At 41.4% G+C, this 19,927-nt stretch overlaps 1 protein-coding gene across 2 annotated transcripts in view; it reads left to right on the top strand.

The window, feature by feature from the left end:
- The window catches only part of mccc2 (methylcrotonyl-CoA carboxylase subunit 2), a 181,417-nt gene that overhangs the window by 46,269 nt on the left and 115,221 nt on the right, over positions 1-19,927 (top strand). For both annotated transcript variants that reach the window (XM_059969286.1, XM_059969287.1), the window contains exons 5-6: positions 3,018-3,145; positions 11,468-11,580. In XM_059969286.1, coding sequence (XP_059825269.1) covers positions 3,018-3,145; positions 11,468-11,580 — 241 coding nt within the window. The remainder of the gene's footprint in view (positions 1-3,017; positions 3,146-11,467; positions 11,581-19,927) is intronic.

Genomic DNA, 19,927 nt, shown 5'->3' with positions numbered 1-19,927 from the left:
GAAGGATGTAAGAAATACAGTCAATTCAATTCAATAAGTACTTCTGCAGACTCCATGGTTCCTCAACACTAGCTGCCTTTCCACTTATTTTTGTATCATATGTAAATTTACTCATAATTCCATCAATTTCGTCATTCAAATCTTTGATATATAACTTAAATAACAATGGCCCTGACACACTATCCTGAAAAAGGGGTGCAGCCAGAAGTCATGGTACATATTGGTACCAATGACATAGGTAGAAAAAGGGAGGATGTCCTGAAAAAAGAATACAGGGCATTAGGAAGGAACCTGAGAAGCAGGACTTCAAAGTTAGTAATCTCAGGATTGCTGCCTGTGTCACTGTGACGGTGAGGATAGGAATAAAATGAGGTGACAGATAAATGCGTGGCCGAAAAATTGGAGCAGTTGGCAGGGATACAGATTTCTGGATTATTGGGACCCCTTCTGAGGCAGGTGGGACTTGATCAAAAGGGACAAGTTGCACTTGAATCCGAGGGGGACTAATATTCTTGTGGGCGGGTTTGCTAGAGCGTAAACTAATATGGCAGGGGGATGGAAACCAGTATGATCGAGCTAAGGGTAAGCCAACAGGTTTATACGTAGATGATGGATGTAACATGAAGGTAAGTAAGGACAGGCCAATGATTGGGTACAAATGCAGAGAGAGCAAAGAGTTAAGTTGTACTAAGTGGCAAAATTCAAAAGGGCAAAGAATGCAGTACTGAAGGTGCTGTATTTAAATGTGTGTAGCATTTGAAATAAGGTGGACAAACTTGTGCAATTAGAGATTGGTTGGTATGATATCGTGGGCATGGCTGAAAGGAAGACCTAGTTTGGATATACTTTGTGTTGAAAGGACAGGCAGGAAGGCATAGGCAGTGATGTGGTTCAGTTGGTAAGAAATGGAATTTCATCTTCATGAAGAGGTGATATGGGGTCAGATAATGTTGAATCTTTGTGTGTGGACTTAAGAAACTGCAAGGGTAAAAAAATATATAGGAATCATATATATGCCTCCAAGCAACAGCCAAGTTGTGGTGTTGAGATTGCAAAGGGAGTTGGAAAAGGCATGTAATAAGGGTAATGACAGAATTATAATGGGGGACTTCAACATGCAAAGGGATTGGGAAAATCAGGTGGTGTCAGATCGCAAGAGAGGGAATTTGGTGAATGCCTATGAGGTGGCTTTTTAGAGCAGCTTATGATTGAGCCTACTCAAGAAAAGGCTATCTCAGATTGTGTGTTGTGTAATAACCCAGATCTTATTAGGGAACTTAATGTCAAGGAACCCTTAGGAGGCAGTGATCATAATATAATTGAATTCATACTGCAATTTATGAAGGAGAAACATAAGGTCACATGTATCAGTATTGCAATGAGCATAAAACATAGAATAATACAGCACATTACAGGCCCTTCGGCCCACAATGTTGTGCCAACCCTCAAACCCTGCCTCCCATATAACCCTCCACCTTAAATTCCTCCGTATACCTGTCTAACAGTCTCTTAAACTTCACTAGTGTATCTGCCTCCACCACTGACTCAGGCAGTGCATTCCACACACCAACCTTCCTCTAATATCCCCCTTGAACTTCCCCCCCTTACCTTAAAGCCATGTCCTCTTGTACTGAGCAGTGGTGCCCTGGGGAAGAGGTGCTGGCTGTCCACTCTGTCTATTCCTTTTAATAGGAATAAAGGAAATTACAAGGCATGAGAGGGGGGCTTGCCCAATTGGATTGGAGGAGGATACTGCTGAGGATGCTGGCAGAACAGAGATGGCTGAAGATTCTGGAAATAGTTCACAAGGCACTGGATAGGTATGTCCCACAGAGGAAGAAGTTCTCAAATTGCAGGGGTAGGCGACTATGGCTGAAAAATGGAAGTTAAAAACTGCATAAAAGACAAGGAAAGGGATATAAGGTAGCAAAAGTGAGTGGGAAGTTGGATGATTGGGAAGATTTTAAAATGCAACAAAAGGCAACTAAAAAAGCTGTAAGAAGGGAGAAGATGTGATATGAGCACAACTAGCCAATATTAAAAATGAGTACTTTGCATCTGCCTTCACTGTGGAACATGCTAGTAGTGTGCTAGAGGTCAGTGAATGTCAGGGAGCAGGAGTGAGCACCTTTGTTATTACAAAGGAAAATGTGCTAGGCAAACTCAAAGGTCACCTGGACAAGATGAACTACATCCCAGAATTCTCTGAGAGATTGCTGAAGAGATAATGGATGCAATGGTCATGTTCTTTCAAGAATCACTTGATTCTGGCATATTCCCTAAGGAATGGAAGATTGCAAATGTCACTCTACTCTTTAAGAAAGGAGGTAGGTAAAAGGAAGGAAATTGTAGGCCAATTGGCCTAACCTTAGTGGTTGGGAAAGTATTGGAGTCTATTATTAAGGATGAGGTTTCAGGGTACTTGGAGACTAATGATAAAGTAAGTTAAAGTCAGCATGGTTTCTGTGAAGGGAAAGTTTGCTTGACAAATCTGTTAAGAGTTCTTCGAGGGAGTAATAAGCAGGGTGGACAAAGGAGATGCAGTGGATGTCATTTACTTGGATTTTCAGAAGGCATTTGATAAGGTGCCAAACGTGAGGCTGCTTAACAAGATGCCAGCTCATCTTTTCTTAAATAAGGAGCCCAGAACTGTTCACAATATTCAAGGTGAGGCCTCATTTGGTTGAAGTTATTGCTTTACAAGGAGGTCATATTGGTTACTGAAAACAAAGGTTTACATACTTTTTCCAACACTTAAATGGAATCTTGTATCATTTTTCTCAATCGATAACTGAACAAGTATAATGTTTTTGTGTTTTTTAAGTATAATGTTTTTGTGTTATTTATTTAATTGGGTTCTCATTATCTAATTTTAGGACATATGGAAAGATCTTGGCACACTTTAGGTCATACTAATGCAGAAATAGAGAAAATTCTACAGGGTTCACAAACTTTCTAGCACCATTATATGGTCTTATGCTTTTCAGTGTTGGTTCTGAACTACATGTTATTTACAGGGTTGAATGTTTGATTGTTGCCAATGATGCGACAGTGAAGGGAGGGTCATACTATCCAATTACCGTGAAGAAACATGTTCGAGCGCAGGAGATCGCCAAACAGAACCACCTTCCTTGCATTTATTTGGGTAAGATTTCAGTTTGTGTATAGTTACTCACTACTTCTGAACTAAATGTTACTGAGTTCATACACAATCTATATATTTTCTATTCTATCTGTGGAATTCTCTGCCATAGGAAACAGTTGAGGCCGGTTCATTGGCTATATTTAAGAGCAAGTTAGATATGGTCCTTGTGGCTAAATGGATCGGGGGTATGGAGAGAAAGCAGGTACAGGGTTCTGAGTTGGATGATCAGCCATGATCATACTGAATGGCGGTGCAGGCTTGAAGGGCCAAATGGTCTACTCCTGCACCTATTTTCTATGTTTCTATTTGAAATAGAATGTTTTTTTACACCAACAGTACATATTTCAAAGGTTCAATTTAATGTCAGAGAAATGTATACAATATACATCTTGAAATGCTTTTTCTTCGCAAAACATCCACAAAAAAAAGTACCCGAAAGAATGAACGACAGTTAAACGTGAAAACCCCGAAGTACACCCCCCAACTCACCCCTCCTGCGTGTAAGCAGCGGCGAGCAACAATCCCCCTTACCCCCAACGGCAAAACAAAAAGCACACCCGCTACTGAGCACAAGCATGAGCTAAGTGATAGCAAAGACACAGACCTTGCAGTTACACGCAATTCATCCGGCATTCAGCAACCCACAGGTTCTCTCTCTCCCTAATAAGGGAGAGGGAGGTGTCCCCCATTTTCACAGCAAGCAGAAGACATAACAGCAACCCACTGGTTTATAATGTTAAAAAGCCCGTTTCGTCGCTTTTTACAAACTCTGTGCCCAAAGTTTGCAAAGATCTTGGGTTTTCGGGCCCACAGTAAAAGATTTCCCGGCCTCCCTGACGATACACGAGTCTCCTGCCGCGACACTGAACCTCGATCCACCCGTCTCCAGAGCCCCGAGATCTTAGGCTTCTAAACACGAGGCTGCCTCTCAGGCCAAACCCTTGGCGTGCTGAACCACAATGGCTGGTTCTGAAACCCTGAGGACGGGTCCCATTCCTTCAAAGAACCAAAGTCTGCGTGTAACTCCAGGTCAGAGTTTTCAAAAGGAAAAAATAAAGATATTAAAGATGGAAATAGAGCTGTTTCCAAAGATACAAGCAAAGGAGTCGCCATTTCGTGCCATTTTAACAGACAGTCAGACATACTTTATTGATCCCAAGGGAAATAGGGTTTTGTTACAGCCACACCAACCAGGAATAGTGAAGAAATATAGCAATATAAAACCATAAATAATTAAATGATAATAAGTTAATCATGCCAAGAGGAAATAAGTCCAGGACCAGCCTATTGGCTCAGGGTGTCTGACACTCCGAGGGAGGAGTTGTAAAGTTTGATGACCACAGGCAGGAATTATTTGCTATGACGCTCAGTGTTGCATCTTGGTGGAATGAGTCTTTGGCTGAATGTACTCCTGTGCCTAACCAGTACATTATGGAGTGGATGGGAGACATTGTCCAAGATGGCATGCAACTTGGATAGCATCCTCTTTTCAGCCACCACTGTCAGAGAGTCCAGTTCCACCCCCACAACTTCACTGGCCTTACAAATGAGTTTGTTGATTCTCCGCCTCCATCGCTGTCATTTTGAGGAGAGAGTACTATAGCTATATGATGTAGGGGCAAAGTTAGGCCATTCAGCCCATTGAATCCACTCTGCCATCCCATCATGTCTGATTTATTATTCCTCTCAAATCTATTCTCTTGCCCTTTCCCTGTAACCTTTGATGCCTAGACTAATCAAGAGCTTATCAACCTCCGTTTAAAATATACAAATGTAGACAATGGTAGTAATGTAAATTAGGTAATGTAAATTTTCCACAGGCCTCCATAAGAGACCTATAGTAGAATAATGAATGCAGAATTCGTGGATTGCTAACTGCTCGGAGGACAGTCGGCATAGAGTGGGGTAAAGGAAAGAATGCTAGTGTATTAGGGGTGCCCAGCTTGTCTTCATGACTCAGGAATCAAAAATTTGGTATCTACTTTTGGGGATGACATAAAATTCGGCCAGCTGGTCATCAATCAAGTGCATGGCATCTGTGTACCTATGCAATGCACCAATAATTGTCAAATGATGAACAGGTCAATTAAGTGCCAAATTGACTATATTGGTAGGAAGATTAACATGATCAATAATTACCTAGCAGGAGTGAATGTCAGAGGTATGTTTTTCACATTGAGAGGTGTGCCAGAAATTTGAGAGTATCAGGGGCCAGAAGTGAGTGCAGTTGCTTGAAAAGCTGAAAGGTCTAAAGGTAGATAGGTCACTTAGACCAGATGAGCTACACCCCAGGGTTCTGAAAGAGGTGGCTGAATAAACTGTGGAGGTATTAGTAATAATCTACAGAAAGCTACAGGAAGTTGTAAAACTAGTCAGCTCCATCTTGCTTACTAGCCTCCATTGTATCCAAGAGACACACACACTTGCTGTAATAGATTTGCTTATTTTATTTTTTTATTTCTATATTATCATGAATTGTCCTGCTGCTGCTAAATTAACAAATTTCATGACAGATGCAGGTGATAGTAAACCTGATTCTGATTCTGATCTTTCAAGAATCACTAGATTCTGGAGTGATTCCAGAGGACTGGAAAACTGCAAATGGCACTTCACTCTTTAAGAAGGGAGGGAAGCACCCTAAAGGAAATTATAGGGCAGTTATCCTGAATTCAGTGGTTGGAAAGATGTTGGAGTTTATTATTAAAGATGAGATTTCAGGGAACATGATAAAATAGACTAGTCAGCATGGTTTCCTTAATTGGAAATCTTGACTGACAAATCTGTTGGAATTCTTTGACGAAATAACAAGCAGGAGAGACAAAGGAGAATAGGTGAATTTTGTTTACTTGGATTTTCAGAAGGCCTTTAACAAGGCTGCCACACATGAGGCTGCTTAGCAAGATGGGAGCTCGTGGTTTTACAGGAAAGTACTCTCATGGATAGAAGATTACCCAACTGGGAGAAGGCAAAGGGTGGGTATAAAGGGTGACTCTATGGTTGGCTGGCAGTAACCAGTGGTGTTCCACAGGGGTTGATATTGGGACCTCTTCTTACATTCTATGTCAATGACTTGGATGACTGAATTTATGCCTTTGTGGCCAAGTTTATGGATGACACAAAAAATAGGTGGTGGGAAAGGTGGTATTGAGGAAGCAGAGAGTCTGCAGAAGGATATAGACAGATTAGGAAAATGGGCAAAGAAGTGGCAAATGGAAACCAGTATAAGGAAGTCTATGGTCATGCACTCTGGAAGAAGGAATAATAATGTAGACTATTTTATAAATGGGAAGAAAATTTTAAAATCCGAATTGTAAAGGGTCTTGAGTCTGTGTGCAGGATTCCCTAAAGATTAACTTGCAGGTTGTGTCGGTGGCAGGAAGGCAAATGCACTGTAAACTCGTTGAGAGAGTTGGAATAATAAGAACAAGGATGTGATACTGAGACGTTATAAGGCATTGGCCAGACTGTACTTGGAGTACTATGAGCAGTTTTGGGCCCCTTATCCAAGAAAAGATGTGCTGGCTTTGGAGAGAGTCCAGAGGAATTCATGAGAATGATCCTAAGAATGAAAGAGTTAGCATATGAGGAGTGTTTGATGGCTCTGGGCCTGTACTCGCTGGGGTTTGGAAAAATGAAACCTGTTGAACATTAAAAGACCTAAAGTAGAGTTGGATATAGAGAGGATGTTTCCTATAGGTGAGTCTAGGACCAGAGAAAACGTCCTCAGAATAGAGGGGCATCTATTTTAGAAAAGATGAGGAATTTCATGATAGAACGGCAGAGCAGCCTTGATTGGCCAAATGATCCAATTCTATTCTTTCGTCTTCTGATCTTACGATACTGAAGATATGAGAGATAAATTTTCTTGTCATATTGTAGAAAATGATAGTGGCATAAAAATGATTTCCACATCAAAAAATGATGATCAAGTTGGATCTCCCTTCCCTTGAGACCTAGACGTGACCTACAGGAGGTGTTTAAATGTTCGATATGTTCAGTGATCTACAGGAAGTGTTTAGACATTTGATATGTTTAGTGATCTACTGGAGGTCTTTAAATGTTTAAATGTTTCACATGGCAAATGATACTTAAAAGGTTGACGATGGATATGCAATGGCAAGCATTTAAAGATCGCATGGATGAACTACAACAATTGTTCATCCAAGTTTAGCAAAAGAATAAACCAGGGAAGGTAGTGCACCCGTGGCTGACAAGGGAAATTAGGGATAGTATCAAGTCCAAAGAAGAAACATGCAAATCAGCCAGAAAAAGTGGCACACCTTATGAGAGAAAGTGGCAGGGAATATAAAAACTGACTGTAAAAGCTTTTATAGATATGTGAAAAGAAAAAGATTGGTTAAGACAAATGTAGGTTCCTTACAGTCAGAAACAGGTGAATTGATCATGGGGAACAAGGACATGGCAGACCAATTGAATAACTACTTTGGTTCTGCCTTCACTCAGGAGGACATAAATAATCTTCCAGAAATAGTAGGGGACCGAGGGTCTAGTGAGATGGAGGAACTGAGGGAAATGTATGTTAGTAGGGAAGTAGGTAAATTGAAGGGATTAAAGGCAGCTAAATCCCCAGGGCCAGATGGTCTGATCCCAGAGTGCTTAAGGAAGTAGCCCAGGAAATAGTGGATGCATTAGTGATAATTTTTCAAAACTCGTTAGATTCTGGATTAGTTCCTGAGGATTGGAGGGTGGTTAATATAAACCCACTTTTTAAAAAAGGAGGGAGAGAGAAACCGGGGAATTATAGACCGGTTAGCCTGACATCGGTGGTGGGGAAAATGCTAAGAGTTGGTTATCAAAGATGTGATAACAGCACATTTGGAAAGAGGTGAAATCATTGGACAAAGTCAGCATGGATTTGTGAAAGGAAAGTCATGTCTGACGAATCTTAGAGAATTTTTTGAAGATGTAACTAGTAGAGTGGATAGGGGAGAGCCAGTGGATGTGGTATATTTAGATTTTCAAAAGGCTTTTGACAAGGTCCCACACAGGAGATTAGTGTGCAAACTTAAAGCACACGGTATTGGGGGTATGGTATTAATGTGGATAGAGAATTGGTTGGCCGACAGGAAGCAAAGAGTGGGAGTAAACGGGACCTTTTCAGAATGGCAGGCAGTGACTAGTGGGGTACCGCAAGGCTCTGTGCTGGGACCCCAGTTGTTTACAATATATATGAATGATTTACACGAGGGAATTAAATGCAGCATCTCCAAGTTTGCAGATGACACGAAGCTGGGCGGCGGTGTTAGCTGTGAGGAGGGTGCTAAGAGGATGCAGGGTGACTTGGATAGGTTAGGTGAGTGGGCAAATTCATGGCAGATGCATTTTAATGTGGATAAATGTAAGGTTTTCCACTTTGGTTGCAATAACAGGAAAACAGATTATTATCTGAATGGTGGCCGATTAAGAAAAGGAGAGGTGCAACGAGACCTGGGTGTCATTGTACACCAGTCATTGAAGGTGGGCATGCAGGTACAGCAGGCGGTGAAAAAGGCAAATGGAATGTTGGCATTCATAGCAAAAGGATTTGAGTACAGGAGCAGGGAGGTTCTACTGCAGTTGTACAAGGCCTTGGTGAGACTACACTTGGCGTATTGTGTGCAGTTTTGGTCCCCTAATCTGAGGAAAGCCATTCTTGCCATAGAGGGTTCACCAAAGAAGGTTCACCAGATTGATTCCTGGGATGGCAGGACTTTCATATGAAGAAAGACTGGATCGACTAGGCTTATACTCGCTGGAATTTAGAAGATTGAGGGGGGATCTTACTGAAACGTATACAATTCTAAAGGGATTGGACAGGCTAGAAGCAGGAAGATTGTTCCCGATGTTGGGGAAGTCCAGAACGAGGGGTCACAGTTTAAGGATAAAGGGGAAACCTTTTAGGACCGAGATGAGGAAAAACTCCTTCACACAGAAAGTGGTGAATCTGTGGAATTCTCTGCCACAGGAAACAGTTGAGGCTGGTTCATTGGCTATATTTCAGAGGAAGTTAGATATAGCCCATGTGGCTAAAGGGATCAGGGGGTATGGAGAGAAAGCAGGTACAGGGTTCTGAGTTATATGATCAGCCATGATTGTACTGAATGGCAGTGCAGGCTCGAAGGGCCGAATGTCCTATTCCTGCACCTATTTTCTATGTTTCTATGTTTAGTGATCTATATAACCATTTAACCATATAACAATTACAACACAGAAACAGGCCATCTCAGCCCTTCTAGTCCGTGCCAAGCGCTTACTCTCACCTAGTCCCACTGACCCGCACTCAGCCCATAACCCTTCATTCCTTTCCTGTCCGTATACCTATCCAATTTTACTTTAAATGACAATACCGAACCTGCCTCTACCACTTATACTAGAAGCTCGATCCACACAGCTACCACTCTCTGAGTAAAGAAATTTCCCCTCGTGTTACCCTTAAACTTTTGCCCCCTAACTCTCAACTCATGTCCTCTTGTTTGAATCTACCCTACTTTAAATGGAAAAAGCCTATCCACGTCAACTCTATCTAACCCCCTCATAATTTTAAATACCTCTGTCAAGTCCCCCCTCAACCTTCTACGCTCCAAAGAATAAAGACCTAACTTGTTCAACCTTTCCCTGTAACTTAGATGCTGAAACCCAGGTAACGTTCTAGTAAATCTTCTCTGTACTCCCTCTATTTTGTTGACATCTTTCCTATAATTCGGTGACCAGAACTGTACACAATACTCCAAATTCGGCCTCATCAATGCCTTGTACAATTTTAACATTACATCCCAACTCCTATACTCAATGCTCTGACTTATAAAGGCCAGCATACCAAAAGCTTTCTTCACCACCCTATCCACATGAGATTCCACCTTTAGGGAACTATGCAGCATTATTCCTAGATCACTCTGTTCTGCTGCATTCTTCAATGCCCTACCATTTGCTATGCATGTTCTATTTGGATTATTCCTACCAAAATGTAACACCTCACACTTATCAGCATTAAACTCCGTCTGCCATCGTTCAGCCCACTCTTCTAACTGGCCTAAATCTCTCTGCATGCTTTGAAAACCTACTTCATTATCCATGACACCACCTACCATAGTATCATCTGCATACTTACTAATCCAATTTACCACCCCATCATCCAGACCATTAATGCATATGACAAACAACATTGGACCCAGTACAGATCCCTGAGGCACACCACTAGTCACTGGCCTTCCAACCTGACAAACAGTTATCCACCACTACTCTCTGGCATCTCCCATCCAGCCACTGTTGAATCCATTTTACTACTTCAATATTAATACCTAAATCTACAGGACATGTTTAAACATTTGATATGCTTATTGATCTACTGGAGGTATTTAAACATTTGTCATGTTTAGCAATCTACAATACAAAAATCAAGATGGACTTCAGAAAAAGTTTCCTTACCGACAGCATGGTGGTTAGTGTGGAGGGAGCTTGGACAAGCAAGAGAGGCTCTGCAGACAGATTTAAATGAAGGAAGGTTTGGTGGGGGGGGTATAAACAGCAGCGTGGACTGGATAAATGCTGCCGGATGTACTCTTAATTCCTTCATGATCATGTACAATCTGAGTTGACCATGCATATCTTATAGACAATAGGTGTAGAAGTAGACCATTCGGCCCTTCGAGCCTGCACCACCATTTTGAGATCATGGCTGATCATCTACTATCAATACCCGGTTCCTGCCTTGGTTCCCCCATCCATAAGATACCTATCTAGCTCCTTCTTGAAAGCATCCAGAGAATTGGCCTCCACTACCTTCCGAGGCAGTGCATTCCAGACCCCCACAACTCTCTGGGAGAAGTTGTTTTTCCTTAACTCTGTCCTAAATGACCTACCCCTTATTCTCAAACCATGCCCTCTGGTACTGGACTCTCCCAGCATCTGGAACTTATTTCCTGCCTCTATCTTGTCCAATTCCTTATATTCAAAGAATATCAAAAGAGCACCAGATGCTGGGAAGCTGAAATAAAATCAGTTAGGAACATTCAATGACTCAGGCAGCCTTTGTGGAAAGAAACAGCGCGGTAACATTTCACTTATATGAACTTCGTCAAGACATATATTTGTGTTTTTCCGTTGAGGCAAATTACAGAGAAATTTGTAGAATATTATTTCTGCCTAAATGACAGATATATTAGCAAAATTTTGGACAAATGTTAAGAACTTTTAAAATGGCCCTTTCACGTTCTATAATTGTTTGTATAACAGTTAAGGTAGGATTGAAATTGAATATAATGGAGAAGAAAGGTAGTACATTTGATGTTTTATATCTTGTCTCCGTTATGTGTCTTCAATCAGTTGACTCAGGGGGTGCAAACCTCCCACGGCAAGCAGACGTGTTTCCAGATAGAGACCATTTTGGACGCATCTTTTATAATCAGGCCGTTATGTCTTCAATGGGAATTGCTCAGGTAAAGGAATGATTTCAGATCCATTGTTTACATTTAGTTAGTTTAAATGCAATATAAAAATATTAAGTCAAAATTGCTTGTAAGCCTCAAAATTTCTCTCAGAAAAAGAATTCCTATTTGAGACTAATAATTCACTGAGGATATATTATTCATTTATATGTTTGATAACTATCTCATAATTAAGGATTCAACATTCAATATATTTTCAAGTGCACTGTTGCAGAGGAGATGGAACTGTGGTGCCTGGTTAGTTTACATCTCCTGCAGAAACAATTAGCTATATTTGTCAAATGGACGTTGAAACGTACAGTGACATGCATTGTGTGTGTCAAATCAAATCGGCGAGGATTGGGCTGGGGAACCCCCAAGTGCCGTCACGCTTCTAGCATGTTCACTGCTCATTAACCCTAACCGTATGTCGTTGGCATATGGGAGAAAGCCCACGTGCAGAATGTACAAATGCAGAAAGCCCATGAGCAGAATGTACAAATGCCTTACGGGCAGCAGTGCACATTGAGCCCCTAAACTTACAGCTGCTGGTGTAAAGCGATTACACTAACTATTGCTCCTATAAGGAGGGAATACAACGTTTTTGCTTCAAGTGGAAAAAGCTTTCAGTTCAAACAAGAAGGTTGTCAGTTTAAGGCACAGATTAATCAGGTGATCAGCTTGTATCCGGCCATTAAATATACTCTGAATCGTTCTGAATGTGGAAAACTACAAGTAAAATGTATGATGTAATTTGATCAAATAAATCATAGGGGAGAAATCACAAACAAATGCATGAGTGGCAACTTATATTCTTTTAATGAGAATAGTTAATAATTTGCCATGAAACAGTGAGAATAGTTAATGGAGGTTGGTGACCAGTGGTGTTCTGCAGGAATCTATTCTGGGAACCCTTCTTTTTGTGATTTTTATAAATGACCTGGTTGAAGAAGTAGAAGGGTGGGTTGATAAGTTTGCTGATGACACAAAGGTTGGGGGCGTTGGTGGTAGTCTGGAGGCTTGTTTGAGGTTACAGTGGGATATCGATAGGATGCAGAACTGGGCTGAGAAGTGGCAGATAGAGTTCAACCAGATAAGTGTGAAGTGGTTCATTTTGGTATGTCAAATTTGAAGACAAAATATAGAATTAACACTATATTAATATAGTAAGATTCTTGGATCAGGGAGATCTTGGGGTCCAAGTCCATAGGACACTCAAAGCTGCTGCGCAGATTGACAGTGTTATAAAGAAGGCATATGGTGTGTTGGCATTCATCAACCATGGGATTGAATTCAACAGCTGTGAGTTAATGTTACAGCTATATAAGACCTTGGTCAAACCCCACTTGGTGTACCGTGTTCAGTTCTGGCTACCTCACTACAGGAAGGATGTAGATATTATAGATAGAGTTCAGAATAGATTTACAAGGATGTTGCCTGGATTGGAGGGCATAACTTATGAGAATAGGTTGAGTGAACTTGGACTTTTCTCCGTGGAATGATGAAGGATGAGAAGTGACCTGATAGAGGTGTATAAGATGATGAAAGGCATTGATCGTGTGGATAGCCAGAGGTTGAATTGGCTAAAGATCATCCCTCAATTATGAGGCTAGTCCCTCAAGTTCTGGATACCCCCACCAGAGGGAACATTCTCTCCATATCCACCTTATTAAGTCCTTTCAATATTTTGTAGGTTTCACTGAGATCCCCATGCATTCTTCTAAATTCCAGTGAGTACAGACCTAAAGATGACAAACACTGAGATGATAATGCCTTCATTTCTGGAATCATCCTCTAAAACCTCTCTGGACTCTCTCCAATTACAATACATTCCTTCAGAGATAAGGGGCCCAAAACTGTTGACAATACTAAGTGCAGCCTGACTATTGTTTCATAACGCCTCAGCATTATCTCATTGCTTTTACATTCTATTCCCCTTGAAGTAAATGCCAACATTGCATTTACCTTCTTTACCACAGACTCAACCTGTAAATTCAACTTCTGGGAGTCTTGCACAAGGATTCCCAAGTCCCTTTGTGTCTCTGATGTTTGAATTTTCTCCCCATTTAGATAATAGTCTGCACTATTATTCCTTTTACCAAAATGTGTCATCATACATTCCCAACACTGTATCCATCTGCCACTTTTTTGCCTATTCTTCCAATTTGTTAAAGTCCTGCTGCAATCACATTGCTTCTTCAGCACTCTAACCCTCTATCTTCATATCATCTGCAAAATTTGCCACAAAGCCATCAATTCCACTATCTAAATCTCTGTTAAACAATGTGAAAAGTAGCAGTCCCAATACTGATCCCTGAGGAACACCACTAGTCACTGGTAGCCAACTAGAAAAGACCACTTTTATTCCCACTCACTGCCTCTTGCCTGTCAGCCATTCCTGTATCCATGCCAGTGTCTTTCCTGTAATGAAATAGAATTTTATCTTGTTATACGTGCTATCGTAGAGACAGAAATATGGGAAGAGGGGGTGGGGTGGCCCTGTTGGTGAGGAATAAGATTCAGTCCTTAGCAAGGGGTGACTTAGGAACAGGGGAAGTAGAGTCTGTGTGGATTCTGAGGAACAGTAAGGGTAATAAGACCCTAATGGGTGTTGTGTACAGGCCCCCAAACAGTAGCGTGGATATTGGGTACAAGTTGATTAGGGAGGTAACATTGGCATGTGCTAAAGGTAATGCAGTCGTTATGGGAGATTTCAACATGCAGGTGAACTGGGAGAATCAGGTAGGTGCTGGACCCCAGGATAGGGAGTTTGTGGAGTGTCTAAGGGATGTATTTTTGGAACAGCTTGTGCTTGAGCCAACCAGGAACGAGGCTATTTTGGACTTGGTGATGTGTAATGAACAGGAATTGATAAGTGATCTTGAAGTAAAGGAGCCATTAGGAAGTAGTGATCATAACATGATAAGTTTTTATCTACAATTTGAGAGGGATAGGGGCAGATCAGAGGTGTCAGTGTTGCAATTAAATAAAGGAGACTACGGAGCCATGAGGGAAGAGCTGGCCAAAGTTAAATGGGCAGATGCCCTGGCAGGAAAGACAGTGGATCAGCAGTGGCAGATATTCTTGGGGATAATACAAAAGATGCAAAAGCAGTTCATTCCAATGAGAAGGAAGGATTCAAAGAGGGGGAAGGGGCCACAGTGGTTGACAAAGGAAGTCAGAGATTGTATAGCATTAAAGAAAAAGAAGTATGACAGGGCTAAGATGATTGGGAAAGTTTTAAGGAACAGCAGATCTTAACTAAAAAAGCAATACGGAGAGAAAAAATCAGGTATGAGCTCAGTCTAGCCAGGAATATAAAAGGGGATAGCAAAAGCTTTTTTAGCTATGTGAAGAGAAAGAAGATAGTTAAGAACAATGTTGGCCCCTTGAAGAATGAATTGGGAGAAATTGTTATGGGAAACAGGGAAATGGCAACAGAATTTAATGCGTACTTTAGATCTGTCTTCACCAGGGAGGACACAAGCAATCTCCCAGATGTATGGATGGGCCAGGGTCATAAGATATCAGAGGAATTGAGACAGATTGACATTAGGAAAGAAACTGTGATGAGTATACTGGTAGGACTGAAGGCTAATAAATCCCCGGGTCCAGATGGTCTGCATCTGAGGGTTCTAAAAGAGGTGGCCTAGGAAATTGCGGATGCATTGGTAATCATTTTCCAATGTTCCTTAGATTCAGGATCAGTTCCTGAAGATTGGAGAGTGGCTAATGTTATCCCACTTTTCAAGAAGGGAGGGAAGGAGAAAACGGAGAACTATCGCCCTGTTAACCTAACGTCAGTCGTGGGGAAAATGCTTGAGTCCATTATTAAGGACGAAATAGTGGCATATCTTGATGGCAGTAATAGGATTAGGCCGAGCCAGCATGGATTTACCAAGGGCAAATCATGCTTGACTAATCTGTTGGAGTTTTTTGGGGGTGTAACAAGGATGTTAGACGAGGGTAAGCCAGTGGATGTAGTGTACCTAGATTTTCAGAAGGCATTCGATAAGGTGCCACATAGGAGATTGGTGAGTAAAATCAGAGCTCATGGCATTGGGGGCAGGGTTTCAACATGGATAGAAAACTGGTTGGCAGATAGAAAGCAAAGGGTAGCAGTGAATGGGTGTTTCTCGGACTGGCTGGAGGTGACTAGTGGGGTACCACAAGGCTCTGTATTGGGACCACAGCTCTTTACGATTTATGTCAACGACTTAGATGAGGGCATTGAAAACTATATCAGCAAGTTTGCTGACGATACTAAACTGGGTGGCAGTGTGACATGCGAAGAGATTGTTAGGAGAATACAGGGAGACTTGGATAGGCTGGGTGAGTGGGCAGATACTTGGCAGATGTCATTCAATGTGAATAAACGTGAAGTTATCCACTTTGGAAGCAGGAACAAGAGGGCAGAGTATTGTCTGAACGGTGTAGAGTTAGGTAAGGGAGAAATGCAAAGAGACCTAGGAGTCCTAGTTCATCAGTCAAGGAAGGTGAATGAGCAAGTGCAACAGGCAGTGAAGAGGGCAAATGGAATGTTGGCCTTTATTACAAGGGGAATTGAGTACAAGAGCAAGGATGTCCTTTTGCATTTGTACAGGGCCCTGGTGAGACCACACCTGGAATATTGTGTACAGTTTTGGTCTCCAGGTTTAAGGAAGGACATTCTGGCAATTGAGGAAGTGCAGCGTAGATTCACTAGGTTGATTCCTGGGATGGCAGGGCTGTCTTACGCAGAGAGATTGGAGAGATTGGGCTTGTACACACTGGAATTGAGGAGATTGAGAGCGGATCTGATTGAAACGTTTAAGATAGTTAAAGGATTTGATAGGATTGAGGCAGGAAATATGTTCTAGATGTTGGGAGAGTCCAGTACCAGAGGGCATGGATTGAGAATAAGAGGTCAGTTATTTAAAACAGAGTTGAGGAAGAATTTCTTCTCCCAGAGAGTTGTGGAGGTGTGGAATGCACTGCCTCGGAAGACGGTGGAGGCCAATTCTCTGGAGCTAGATAGATATCTGATGGATAGGGGAATCAAGGGATATGGGGACAAGGCAGGGACTGGGTATTGATAGTGAATGATCAGCCATGATCTCAGAATGGCGGTGCAGACTCAAGGGGCCGAATGGTCTACTTCTGCACCTATTGTCTATTGTCTCTAAGCAGCCTTATCAAATGCCTTATGAAAATATAAGTAAAAGACATCCACTGCCTCTCCTTTATCTACCCTGCTTGTTACTTCCTCAAGGCATTCTAACAGATTTGTCAGGCAAACTTTCCATTTGCAGGAACTGTGCTGACTTTGACTTAATTTATCATTAGTCTCCAAGCAGTCCGAAACCTCGTCCTTAGTAATAGACTCCGACACTTTCCCAGCCACTGAGGTTAGGCTAACTGGTCTATAATTTCCTTTCTTTTGTCCTCCTCCCTTCTTAAAGAGTGGAGCGACATTTGCAATCTTCCAGTCCTCCAGGACATGCCAGAGTCAAGTGATTCTTCAAAGATCATGACAAATGCATTCGTTATCTCTTCAGCAACCTCTCTCAGGTCTCTGAGCTATAGTCCATCTGGTCCAGGTGACTTATCCAGCTTAAGGCTTTTGAGTTTGCCCAGCACTTTTTCCTTTGTATTATCCATGGTACTCACTGCTGCTCCCTGACACTCACAGACCTCTGGCATACAGCTAGTGTCTTCCACACCCCATAACTACCTCACCAGCATAATTTTCCAGTGGTCCAGTATTGACACTCACCTTTTTATTCTTTATTTAACTAAAAAACTTTTAGTATCCTGCTTTATGTTATTTACTAGTTTGCCCTCATATTTCATCTTTTCCCTTCTTATAGCTTTTTTAGTTGCCTTTTGTTGGATTTTAAAAGTTTCCCAATCATCCAACTTCCCATTCACTTTTGTTAACGTATATGCCCTTTTATTTGCTTTTATGCAGTCCTTAACCTACCTTGTCAGCTATGGGTGCCTAGACCTGCCATTTGAGAGCAATTTCTTCTGTGGGACATATCTATCCTTCGCCTTATGAACTATTCCCAGAAAATTCAGCCACCTCTGCTCTGCCATCATCCCCGTCAGTATCCTCCTCCAATACCTGTTGTTAAGGAATATGGTTACGAGGGTACTCTGTGTTGGCTCCTTGACCTCTTTCCCCTCCTGACTGTAACCCAGTTTCCTGTGTTGGGTGTAACTACCTCTCTAAATGTCCTATCTATGACCCCCTTCAGCCTCCCTAATGATCCGGAGTTCATCCAGTTCCAGCTCCAACTTAATGCAGATTGTTAGAAGCTGCAACTGGATGTGCATCTCGCATTTGTAGTTGTTAGGTACACTGGAGGTTTCTCTGCCTTCCCACATCCCAGAAGAGGAGCATTCCACTATCTTGCCTGGATTTTCTACTGTCCCATCTGAGCAGATATAAAGAAAGGAATGAACAAAAAAACTTACCCTCGAGCTTTATTTTGTTTGCTGTATCTGACTGCTAAAGTCACAAAGAGCTAAAGCCTCAAGATCACCACTCCAACTCTGTACACTGCGCTTGCCCCTGCCTTCCTTTAATTTGCTCTTGCTAACTAATCCAAAACACGAATTGGACACTGGTCAGAGCTCTATTTCGCTGTAGCAACCCACTTCTTCCTTTTGTACTCAGACAGTGTACCTGAGTGAAGTACTCTCTTGTAAAAACTTCCAATATCCAGATTGGTTGCTGGTCAAAGCTCTATTTTACTGTAACAACCCGCTATTCCTTTTTCTATTCGGCCACTGGCCTGAGTGGTTAATGGTTAATAACTCACCATGAAACAGAATAGTTAATGACCACCGTGAAACAGTGAGAATAGCTAATATCTCTACCATGTAGTGGTGAGAATAGTTAAATACTGCACCATGAAACAGTGAGAATAGTTAAAAACTCCACTGTGAACCAATGAGAATGGTTAATAACACCATGAAATGGTGAGGATAGTTAATAACTCACCATAAAACAGTGAGAGTAGTTAATAACGGCATGAAACAGAGAATAGTTAATAACTCACCATGTAATAGTGAGAATAGTTAAGAAATTATGAAACAGTGAGAATAGTTAATAACTCACCAAAAAATGGAGAGAATAGTTAATGAGATGGCATGAAACAGTGTGTAGTTAACAACTCACCATGTAACAGTGAAAACAGTTAATAACGGCATGAAATAACGGTTTTTTTCATTTTAAATTTTTTTTATTAATTATTGAAGATTAACAAAAAAAGATACATTAAATCAATATGTCATTATGTACAATAAGGAATTAAATTAGCAAATAACTGATTAACAAAGCTAAGCAATATATCAATAATAATAAAAAATAAAGTGTTAAGAATTTTTTTGAAAGAAAAAGGACAAAAGAACTCCTACTAATTGAAAAAAAACAAACAAAAAAACCCAACTGCTACCATCCGGGAAGTGGTACCGCAGCTAAAAACCAGGACCAACAGGCTCTGGGACAGCTTCTTCCACTAGCCCATCAGACTGATTAACTCACGCTGATTTGAGTGTATTTCTATATTACATTGACTGTTCTGTTTGTTATAAATTACTATGATTGCACATGGCACATATAGATGGAGACGTAATGTAAAGATTTTTACTCATCATGTATGAAGGATTAAGAGATAAATTCAATATTTAATGAAAACTTTGCTTCATTGCTCACCATGGAAAAAGACTTTGGCAATTTTGGGGATGACTTACTGCAGACTAGAACACTTAAGCATATAGACATTAAGAAAAGGGATGTGCTGGAGCTTCTGAAAAGCATTAAGTTAGATAAGTCTCTGGGGACCGGATGAGATTTACCCCAGGATACCGTGGGAAGCGAGGGAGGAGATTGCTGAGCCTCTTGTGATGATCTTTGCATCATCAATAGGGACAGGAGAAGTACCAAAGGATTGGAGAGTTGCAAGTCTGTTCCCTTGTTCAAGAAAGGGAGTAGAGATAACCCAGGAAATCATAGACCAGTGAGTCTGACATCAGTGGTGGGCAAGTTGTTCGAAAAGAACCTGAGAGACAGGATTTATAAGCATTTGGAGAGACATAATCTGATAAGCGATAGTCAGCATGGTTTTGTCAAGGGTAGATCATGTTTAACAAGACAATTCCTTGAGGATGTAACAAAACATATTGATGAAGGTAGAGCAGTGGATGTAGTGTATATGGATTTCAGTAAGGCATTTGGTAAAGGTTCCTCATGGAAGGCTCCTTCAGAATGTAAGGAGGCATGGGATCCAAGGAGACCTTGCTTTGTGAATCCAGAAGGCAAAGGGTGGTTGTAGATCATTCATATTCTGCATGGAGGTCGGTGACTAGTGGT

The sequence above is a fragment of the Hypanus sabinus genome, chromosome 5, assembly GCF_030144855.1.
Source record: "Hypanus sabinus isolate sHypSab1 chromosome 5, sHypSab1.hap1, whole genome shotgun sequence".
Taxonomy (NCBI): domain Eukaryota; kingdom Metazoa; phylum Chordata; class Chondrichthyes; order Myliobatiformes; family Dasyatidae; genus Hypanus; species Hypanus sabinus.
The sequence above is the reverse complement of the archived record's forward strand: the minus strand, read 5'-3'. Positions and strand labels throughout refer to the sequence as shown.